The sequence below is a fragment of the Vicugna pacos genome, chromosome 19, assembly GCF_048564905.1.
Source record: "Vicugna pacos chromosome 19, VicPac4, whole genome shotgun sequence".
Taxonomy (NCBI): domain Eukaryota; kingdom Metazoa; phylum Chordata; class Mammalia; order Artiodactyla; family Camelidae; genus Vicugna; species Vicugna pacos.
Window position 1 is genome coordinate 4,582,148 of NC_133005.1, and position 11,211 is coordinate 4,593,358.

Genomic DNA, 11,211 nt, shown 5'->3' on the forward strand with positions numbered 1-11,211 from the left:
TTAATTGCTCAGGTGGAAACATGCAGTGATTAAAACAAATTACCCACCTCCAACTCCTAGAGCTGGTAGGCAAATTGGTTACCTAGAAACACAATGACCTATGACTAACCTGCTTCCTGTGCTGATGGTCAACATATGTGAAACCATACGCTACATGTTGACGAGTTGTCCTAAAACTCTAAGAGGTTTATAGAGGTTGATGTCCTCAGGTTAACAGGGGCTAATGGCTCTGAGCAAGAGGTCAGGTCTGAGGGAGGAAAAAGGCATTATTGTGGGGGGAGAAATTGAAGACTGGTTTTTAGTGCCAGCATGGAGTTTTTGCCAGCTGCTGAACGCGTTAATGCGTAGAATTGCAGAGGAAAAGGGGAACAGCTTCAAATCTAACGGATTGTCAGAGCTCAGGATGGGAAGTCTATTCTGTAAGGGAGGAGGCCTCAGAAGAGCAATGTACACCTCCTTTAAAAAACATTTTAATTATCCTCAATTAGAGAATCCCTCGTCACAAGTCCTGCTTCATTTCCCTGGCGTTTAGTATGCTCCATGACTTAGGGGAGCAGGTGGTAGCCCCCAGTTAGTAACATCCATGCTAATTCTTGAAAAGCTGTGACTCGTTTAGAAACTCAGATTTAGCCTTCTCTTCCTCTGCCTTGGTAGTGAAAATAACTTTTTCAATTGACATCTCCCTCTCGGAGGACTGAGCTTTCTCTGTTGGGGAGACTGAGGACTGTGAAGGCTGTGGGGAGACACTGGTGTGCCCTGTGTGAGTCGGGGCACCTGCCCCCAATTTACCGTAGCCACGCACACCAGTCACGCCTTCCCGGTCAGACTGAGGGTCTTTCATGGAACAGTTCACGCCACATTAGTTCACACGATGCTAAAATCAAGCCTTGCTGGGTCTGGGCTCCTGAATTCTAGGAGGGGGCAGGGTGGAGCAGTGTGGCCACACCTGCAGGGACAGCTCTGAATGACCTCACTTGATTTGTGACTTTGGAAACTACAGCCTACAGGAATATACACTGCTTGAGAAATATGTGAAGTGTATGGAGTCAAGACAAAGTCCCCCTCAATTTGCCCCTCTCTTCCTTTGTGTGTGTGTTTACATACAACACATCTCAAAGCTACTGGGTCAGTGGTAAAAATCTGAATCTAAAAACAAAATCTAACCAATTTCCAGGTTTGTGAGATTACTCTATAAATGCACAAGTCAAAAAAAAAAAGCGAAAGCAAAGGCCTCGTTACTTCACTCACATCTTGTATTTTATTTCTTATAATTAATGGCTAATGAAAGGGAAAAAAAGTGGTTGTCGCACCCTATTATTTTAAGACAGCAGCGGTAACTTAAACGCTAACCTACTGCGTAGAACAGGGAGCCTCCCCCAGGGCTGCAGTGGCATTTATTTATGCTTCCCGAGCCCAGTGACACTAATCGTTTTCATTACTTACCAAACACAGAAAACAGATGTTATTATTGTTCCCCAGAGCGGAAAAGTCCCCTAAACAATGCGTTTGCTCCGTGTACATGATTGCTTGACTCAAACCAGAATACAGCTACCAAAACACCTACATTTACAATTCTCAGATGGAGCCTGGCTCCTTCTGGGGGTTCATGGTGGGAGGCCAAGGGGTCTTGCCAGTGATACAGTGAACACGCCCCATCTTTCCAGAGAGCAGCGTTTACTTGAAGCTAGTGAAGGAATCATATTTTTCAAAAATGTTAAAGGGAAGCCTTTTCCCCACGTGAAATACAGTGACCCCAATATATGAAACACGTTTTAGGAAGCTGGTTGGCAGTGGGCGACGTCCTCCCTCCACACACACCTAGGGGCGCGGGGCCCCCTCCCTCCCGTGTGCCCTGGGTAGCCGCACGGCACACCAAGCCTCACCACCCTTCATTTCTCAGTGCGAGGACTGGGCATCCTGCCCGAGACACAGAAAGGTCTACAGGGGCGCTGGGGGTGGGGGTCCCACAGCGACCAACACCAGGCCAATCCCGCTTGCCCTTGCTGGTCAGAGGTAGCACAGCTGCTCTTTCACGTGGGGAAGCCCGGGTCTTTAAGTTTCCCAGCTTTGTCTTTTTGGTTGTGATAAATTTCAACAAATGAGTAGTCCTGCTAGTGTTAAGGTAGCTCTCAGACCCTGTACGCAGCATCCTGCCCCCTAATCTGGCTTCTGAATATTCTGGCTCTTTTCCTTCTTTCTATACTCTTCCAGTCGAAGGAGCCACTTCGCCCAGTACTGCGAACAGAGCTCAGCGTCCATGAAGTGCGGGTGGGCAGGGGACCCGTCTTTGTAGGCCACCACGATCAAGCCACACTGAACCTAGGAAGGAACACAGGGCAAGCGCGGCATTTCTAAGGTGGCGCCACAGTTGGGGTTCATTTCCTTCTTACTCTGGGGCAAACTCAGAACAAAACAATCTACAGCAATTATCTTTTAATTCAGTTTCTAAGGTGGGTTGATTAAAGACTGGACCAGGATACACAAGAACACGGAGATGACCGTTAAGACATTAAAGAATGGACTGTGATCATTAAAGAACCATTAACAAGAAGCCCAGGAAGAGGGGGAAGGTGCTTTTGAAGTGGGAGAGGGACAGGAACAGAGGAAGCAGTGGGTGACAAACAGCAAAAAAAACCCTCAGGAGTTAAGAAGCTACAAAGCAGCACCGAGCCAGCTACACAGAAGCAGAGGCTCGGCGTCCTGACCTGAAAGCTGTAGTTGGCATCGTGGTTTATGGCACCAACATAGGCCACGACTTGCAGCGGGTTGTCAAACGTATTCCGGATAAAAGGTTTTGGCTTCTCCGACGTCTTCCAATCAATCACACACAGCTTGCCCCTGAAGGGAAACCAAAGGAAGCCTCTGTACGTAATAGTTCAAACTGGAAAACTATTAGGTTAAAGCTCTTCTTACATACACTTTACTACTTGTCACCTGATGACTGTTGCTTCTATCCCCCGCTTTCCAGAAAGACCGCTCTCCTGAGCTCTACTTGGGATTTTAACGTGTGGGATGTTCTTTCCTTCAAGCCCCGCATCCAGGGCAGTGATGACATGATGGAAAATGCTGCCCACGGCGCCCGGGCGGGAGCCACGGGAGCGGGCCCATGTGCGAGTGTCTGGAAACAGCCTCCCCAGGGCAAGTTTCTAAACTCTCTAGAAATCTCTCTGGACCTCTATGATTTAACAGTTGACAAGGGAACCGAAACTCCCTCTATTAGTTTCTCAGTTGATTTTGACTGAAATGTCTATCAGGAGGAACCACAACAGACCAGGGGCAAAGTCCCCATGGCGCAGGACTCAGCATCACAGCGCCTCAAACCAAAGCTGGGGTCCAAGCCCATCGGCACCTAATGGGCATCAACTGTGTGCAGAAATGCAAGTAAGCAGATCTGGTCCCCGTCCTAAGAGTTACATACAGGGGAGGGATGTTGGAAAAATAAAAACATTCCTGCCACTTTTGTTTAGTCAAATAACCAGTACCCACCCCCAACCCTGGTGGGATTTACAGTTGCCAACTGCAGATGTCAGAGGACGGCAGAATGAGTAACTGAAAACCGGTGACTCTCAGAGGCTCTATCTGCTGTCTTTCTTGACTTCAGTTTTAAAAGCAGCAGTTTAGAGGGAGATCTTGTACAAAGTATATATGTTACCTACCTGTCACTGTAGTCCCAGAGTTACAACTTATGCAAGGTATTTATAAAATCAGTCTAGGGGAGCACTGTCTAAAAGAAATAAACTATGCTGTACTACAGAAACTAACACAACATTGTAAATCAACAATACCTCAATGAAAAAAATGCAAACTACACATATCACTTAAAATTTTCTAGTAGCTACATCAAAAAAGAGATGAAATTTTAATATTTTATTCAACATATCCAAAATATCATTTCAATACATAATTAACATTAAAAAGTTATTAGTGAGATTTTGTACATTCTTTTTTGCACTAAGTCACTGAAATCTAGTTTGTGTGTTTACAGCACACCTGTTTGGACTGGGCACATTCAGGTGCTTAACGGCCATACGTGGCTTATGGCTACTCTGTTAGACAGTGCAGGTACAGACGTAATACACCGTCTTTATAATCTGTAATACTGCAAAGTCCGACAATCTATGCAAGTGAAAAGAGGGCCCCAGGAACCTCAGGGGGCTACCATTCCTAGTTCTCTCCCTTGAAGAAAATCAGAATACCCTAAAATAAAGATTTCTGCCATGTTCCACTGTTTCCCGCAATGTACTATAATGTGTAGGGCTTAATAATGTGAAACAACAATCTCAGTAGCATAAGCCCAAATTAAAACTACAATAAGACAGTCCACAAATAGCTCCTCAATAAATAGAAAGATGCTCAGCCTAGTTTGAGATGCGGACTGAAATGATGAGATACAATGTTAAAACTCAAGTGCTCCGTGACCCCACAATTCCCGTTACAGGCCTTTACGGAGAGCAGTGGTCTCATATCCTGGGTGCAAGTGACAAGGGCCTGGAAAATTTAAGTATTCATTCCCAGGCCTGCTTCAGGTCATCTGAATTTATCCAAACCTCACATATCACTCATCAAAACAAATAGGGGAACCCGAGCACCTGCCGACAGACAGTCTCATGATGGTCTAAGAGGAGACAGTCACTGCTGCAGTTTGTAATAGTGAAAAACTAGACAGAACCTGATGCTCCCAACAGGGAAATGGATACGGCTCATTCACACAAAGGAATACCGAGCAGCACTTAAAAAGAACAGGATCTGAACAATAATGCTGACGTTTACTGAGTAGATAGTGTGCGTTTTAAGCAGTGTTACAGGGAATGTCTCATTTAACCTCTAAGACAACCCTACGAGGTAGGTACTGTATTTGTCCTATTTTACAGATGAACAAGTTGAAGTGCAGAGAGGCTAAGTAAGGAGCCTAAGGTTAAGAAGAAAAGCTAGAAACCAAACTCAGTCAGCCTGTCTCCAGAGTCCAGTATCTTTATTAACTAGAGTTCCAGGGTTATACTCAGATTTCCCCCAGCCCTGCTGCATCACTCAAATGCTTTTTCTTGGAATAGGGGGTATGTGCAGGTTCTCTCTGCTCCTGAAATCTGGAGTAAGTGGGGAAAACAGTAGCAGCAGCAATGTAAAAACCACAGGATGCTTTAGTAAGCCCAGAGTTCCTACCCATGTAAAAAACTGCTTGGAAGCCAGGAAGAGAGTTGATTTTCAGGGCCGACAGATCAAGGTGCTATTTTTAGGCAACAGGGGAAAAAATGCAAGAGTCAAATTGGACCTTATGGCTGGTACTCTGCTTTGGGGGAGGGGAGGAGGAACATGCTGGAAAACAGGCCATCTTAGGGATGCTGGAAAGTTACACCTTTTCTCCACCAAACACTTGGATTTTGGAACAAAGATTTACAAGGATGATGTGACCGTTACCTATCACGTAGGTTTTGACTTTACAGAGGACACATCTTGAAGCAAGAGTTAAAAGAAAAAAGTAGTGTTGGAGAGGAAACACCTGTCCACCAGAATTAATTCACCTCATTCAATGTAAAAAAAATCTAATACTTACTGATAATCAGCCACACAGTCCAGCAGACCTACATACTTTAGGGCCTCATGCTGAACAGCACTTTCAAGAGCTCGCACTCCACTGACATCTTTCAAAACATGCTGGACACTTTGGATGTAGCCAGATTCGAGATTTTCATCTCTGTTTTTTAAGGTCCCCTGAGGTGAAAGTATGCTTTCCAAGGCTTCATGAAACTGTTTCCCTTGTAAAAACATGTCTGAAAAGAAAATCAGGGGAAAAGGAAAACAACAACAAACCCAAAACAAAGCTAGTACTGAAGAACACTCAATAAACTCTGAGCGATAAGATTGAAAATTACATGAATTACCTTTAAGTGACAATCCCTAAGACACACTTCAGACTCTTGTGAAATCTAAGAATGCACTTTGAAAACAAAAGGGACTAGAATAGCTTAGATAATAAAATGGATTAAAATGACGTATTTCTAGTAGAATTACACCAAAGTTCGGATGGAAGACCTGGGGGCCACAGGGCCATACCTAGTGAATTCACACAGTACTGTAGATTTAAGTATCCATTTCATTTACGTAACCAGTAAGTTAACTGGTTGTGATAAACAGTTATCAGGCATTTAGAGAAATGTGCTTGTTTACAGTTGTTTTTACAACCAAATTTTAATTATGAACACAGGTGGAGGCATCCTTTTACTAACAGGCTTAGTGACTGGCAAGAAATGAGAATCAGGGCACACACGAATTGACCAACGTCATGGGACTTGGGCGGGGGGAGGGGGGGAAATATATGGCATTCTTCTCCCGTACTTTCTTTTAGGGCAAGAACAGCCTAAGACAGTGGCTCTGTCCTGAATTTTTTTCCTCATACACTTTTAAGAGGACACATATATATTCAACAAATGCAAGAAACACTCCATATTCACTTGACTCTTGATAAGGGAAGGGAGAGGAAGAAAGAGGGTATTGCTGAGCTAAGCAGTGGCCTTGGCGCTTTCAAACTGTTAACTTTCAAACACAACAACCTGGGAAGATAAGGATCATTACCCCCATTTTAATGAATGAGCCAGGGGAGCGCTGTTAATTTGCCCCAAAGCAGAACGCTGGGGTGGCAGCCTGGCACCAGAGTCTATGTCCATTCCAGTCTATCACACAGCAGAGGAGAGCGGAAAGCGCAGGGACCACCAGTCAGATACACACAGAAACAGAGTAGGAAATACACATGCTTAGAGACAGACCCGCAGAAAATTAGGAAAACAATCTCATCTAATGAGTGTTATGTCAAACCACATTACATCTGTCAAATATCTTTTACAAAGATTTTGAAAGGTCGGTTCTACCATTGGTAAAAAATGGAATCACTTCTGGGATATTACTTGGAAAGTGAAATGAAATTCAACTGAGGAACTAAGTTATCCCATTCCAGATTTACTTGACTCACCTGGACTTCTTAGCACGGAAAAGGCCTACCAATTAAGACTGATAGAATTAAAACCTAGGGAAAAGAAGTGCAGTATTCATCTACAGACTAATTTTAATGAAGCAGGACACAAACATGTTAAAAGCAGGAAGGAAAAAAATTGCTTTATCAACAGTCAAGCAAATAGACAACTCATTCCCCACTGCAGACTCAACCCCTGACTAGGTTCTTCACGTGGAAGGGGCACCAAACAAGAGAATCCAGGCTATGGGATCCCTTAGATTGTAAAGCTAAGAATGTTAAACATGATTCAATTTGTGAAAATAAATTTTAAAAGATTCAAGATTTATTGCAAATAGCATCAAGAGTATTCACTCTATAAGCTAAAGGAATGAAAGTGAAATGTTTTCAACATCCAGTAAACAAAGTATGTTAAAGAAAATTCGTAAGTCTCCTGTATTCTGACTGGCAGGGTGGATTTTTTAAGATTACAAAAAACCAGTGTAGCAGAAAAACTGAAAAAATACTCTCCAACACTCAACTACAAATCAACATCAGACTTTCTTATACTCGGCAAATACTTTTCAAAAGGTAAATGGACCCTTGGGAAACTGCGGGTTTGAGAATGCCAGCTCTGGGCCCATCTCTGCTCTGGCCTTTGGCAAGTCTACGCAAAAAGGAATTGATTAACCCAGTATTTTAAAAACTGCTCCTCCTGATCCATTAAGCAATTCAGCGGGTTATGACATGCTTTTTTTCTTTCTTCTTTTTTTTTTGGCCACGACACTAATCTATACGTGATTGTCCGGTTATGAAAAAAAAAGTGATTCTGCCTGTTTCGTAAGGTTGATCCTAAGTTAACAGAGAAACATATCAGAACAGTAATCCAGAGCAGCACAGTTGACTCAATGGAAAACAACCCTACTTTTCTCTCTGCCTGGTTTAGTGGGGCTCGTTCACATTCCAAACAGAAATTCCTGTCCTTTATCAAAGGGGCCAGCAAAGCATTTCCTTACTTTGTGCCAAGAGCTACAGACATAGGTTCCCAATGTCCCAGCAAGTTTCTGTCCTTAAGTTTCTTAGGTTCCCACAACCTGTGACATTTCTGGTTTAAGGAGAAGCAAGCAAAACGATTTCCCATGAGGAAACAATGTCTATTCTAAATTTCTGTGGTACAAATAAAAAACTTATGATGCCACCACAAGATTTAGAAAGAAAAAAGTTGCTAGTTTAAAAAGCAGAGAACAGTTTGGTGGTTGTTACTAATTAACTATCCAAGACAGCAGCCTCAGGGCCAGGCCAATAGCTCAGTGGTAGCACGCGTGCTTAGTTAGCATGCATGAGATCCTGGGTTCAATCCCCAGTAGCACCATTTAAAAAAAAAGGCAGTTAGCCCCAGTGTACATTCCCTGCCCCAGGCAGTTGAGGAATGTTATAAAGGGCTAGGCCTTGACCATTTTTGCCAAGTCCAGGTACCACCTAAATACTTAATATTTTTTCTTTTAAGACGTATGTGATCACAGGTTTAATGTGTTACACACACACAGAGTTTTCCCCTAAGATGCCTCAAAACGTGCATTACTCTTAAATTAAAATAAAAGTGCTTGTGTACCACCAGGGTACGCGTAACGCTCTCTGGGAAGCATGGGCTAAGGAACACTCAGTGTAAAGCTTAAGCTTCAACAAAAGACAACTATGTAATCCTGATCGGGACCAGCTAATTCACTGGTACCCATGGCCTTTTCTTTCACCTTGTTTTCGAATACAATCTGTTTTAAGAAAGCTATTCTCCTCACTGGTCTAAGAAGTTAGTAAGTTAGGAGCTGAAGGCTAAAGTTTGTTTATTCTCAGTTCCTAATCAAGAGCATCTGATTATCTCAGTTCACTAAGATCTAAATATAGACCATATGTTTCGGGGTATTGCTAGTCTTTGAATTTAGGAGTCAGTCTCTAGTGGTAAGTAGAGCAAGGGGGTATTTACTAGATTCTGAACAGAATGTCTAGCGAACAACTGGAATTCCATTATGACGTGACTGACTCTTCCATTATCAAAGGAAACAGGCAATTCTAATACTTAGGTTTGCAGCTTATAAAAATAATTTTATAATCATTTAGTCAAAGTGCTTGATCTCTGTGCTTCTGTGACATGGGGATAATAGTATCTGTCCTTCATAGAGTCGTCATGAGGATTAAGTGAGTTAATATACATATAAAATGCTATTAATACTAATTATTATTTGAAAGTAATTTCTCACTAGTTAAGGTTAGAAACAGAACAACTCATTCTTTTGACGCTGGTGCTCTATATACTAGAAAACACAGTTGCCATACAGAACCAGGACTGAGAAAATTACTTGAAGTATATTCTGCGAAGCCATCCTCTCCCAGTTCCAGAATCATCCGCTGTTTCCATCTCTCCAAGTAGAAAATCTGTTCTGCTGTCATGGTCTGCTGAAGGACTCGGGTCACACTTGGTATCATACCCCTTTGCAGAGGGATTTTCAGAGGAATTGCAGGATCACCTGTGACATTTGGTTTTATGCTTTTCTCTGGATTGAAGAGAGGAAACCAGTTTCGTGGAACTCCTGCTTCCTCATCTTGCTTTGGGGCCTTACACTTACTCACAGGTCCATAGAGTAAAGCATCTTCCTCGAACAATGATTCTGGAGTCTGAGCTTGGCCTCTGAATGACAAGACAGACTTTACCAAATCAGAGTACTTTTCTTGGTCCACTTCTCCATAAGGGTTCACTTTTTTCTTCCGGCCACACAAAGAAGAGGAAGTGGAGAAAACCACATGGGGGGCTGGTTCTATAGAAAACCCCTTTGAACTTCTCAGCTGCCTGCAGATGGTCTGAAATGCCTTCATCTTTAGATTCTTTTTTTCTTCCACTTCCCTCTAGTCTACTTGTAATGCTGAGGGCCTTTATAATTTTTGCATTCCTATCAAAGAGGAAAGTGGTGTTAGAGACTAATTGTGTTAAATTCTCGAACTATCAAAGCAAAAGCTGCAACAGGATGATACTGCACATTAAAGGTGTATTTAATTAGCTTTTTCGACATGTTAATAGAGGAGAACAAACCTGACTCCATATTGGATCTATTCCTGTAACTCTTCAACCCCGTGCTCTGCTGCCTGTGCTTAGTCATGCTGGCTCTGCACCTTTTGCAAAGGAACATTGCCCATAGCTTTAAGTATGGACAGCCCATTCTCAGGGCTCTGACCTTTAAGGATGTAACACTTTTCCATTCATATAGAAATAAAAAGTTGCAGAGCAGAGAATAACATTTGTCTTGTTGGAGGTTTATAGGAACACTGTGACCAGACTTACGTGAACAGCTGCAAGAACAAAGGATTCTAGCACCAAGAAGTAGAAGTTTGCTACAACCAGCCACACCCCGTCCCTCTTTCCTATAAAAGTAGCCTTAATTTTTAACTAGGGACACTAGACCACCATCTTCGGGGTTTGCTGGCTTTCCGAATACAATCACGGTTCCTTACCCCAGCAACTCATCTGTCGATTTACTGGCTTGTCTGTGCCTGCGAGCAGTATGAGCCTGTAACATCTGGACCAAACTATTTCCAAAGAAATCCTCTCATCAACACGAGAAGGACCAGCGCTTAAGTGTGACATAGTAGACAGCGTGGGGCAAGACACCCCCAATATTCAGTACGGAGCCGTGAGCTGCCTGCGAAGCGCAGGTGCGGGCCCGAGCCACAGCGGGCAGTTCATGGCTAAACACCAGATGCCTCGCCAGGTACCCTGCGTGGGTGTTTCCCACTTAACCCCTTACGCCCTCTAAGGTGGGTGCTACTGCGACCCACTTTAAGACGTGGCAGCCGAGCTCCTGAAGATCCCGCCAGGTCTGCGCTGTGGAGGAGCGGTCAGCAGGGCCACCGCCGACCCCAGAAGGCCGTCTCCGCTCCGGGAGAGGCGGAACCACGGTGGGAGGCAGAATCAGGGAAGCGACGACCCAGTAGAAGCCCAGCCCACAGCAGGGGAAGGTACCTCAGAAGCCACGACACTTCGCTAACTCCCAGGGTGCGAACTAACCCTCGGGCCGGTGTTTTCGCGGATCCCGCGCTTTGGTCTGGAGTCAGGCTCCGCCCCAGGCACTGCGGTCCCAGTAGGCACTGCGGCGCTCACGCCCCGCCCCCAGCCTTCGTTCCCTTCCACAGACACCCAGGCGATCCGAGGGCGGAAGCGCGGGCGCCTCCAAATCGCGCCCTTTCGCTCTCACGAGATCTTGTCTACGTCAGAGCTCGTC

The 11,211-nt window shown here is 44.2% G+C and overlaps 1 protein-coding gene across 3 annotated transcripts; it reads right to left on the reverse strand.

Moving 5' to 3' along the window:
- Positions 1 to 1,228: 1,228 nt before the first annotated feature.
- MGME1 (mitochondrial genome maintenance exonuclease 1) lies at positions 1,229 to 11,205 on the reverse strand. Of its 3 annotated transcripts, none has more exons than XM_072943729.1 (5): positions 10,998 to 11,205; positions 9,298 to 9,885; positions 5,552 to 5,768; positions 2,706 to 2,838; positions 1,229 to 2,319 (listed from the first exon to the last, which is right to left on the reverse strand). In XM_072943729.1, exons 2-5 carry the CDS (start codon positions 9,809 to 9,811, stop codon positions 2,158 to 2,160), a joined length of 1,026 nt encoding a protein of 341 aa, XP_072799830.1. In that variant the 5' UTR covers positions 9,812 to 9,885; positions 10,998 to 11,205; the 3' UTR covers positions 1,229 to 2,157. The 3 variants fall into 3 exon arrangements, with proteins under 3 accessions (XP_072799830.1, XP_006206239.2, XP_015096344.2); XM_006206177.4 differs by having other exon boundaries at positions 10,953 to 11,129; XM_015240858.3 differs by lacking the exon at positions 10,998 to 11,205 and adding an exon at positions 10,769 to 10,926.
- Positions 11,206 to 11,211: the final 6 nt, after the last annotated feature.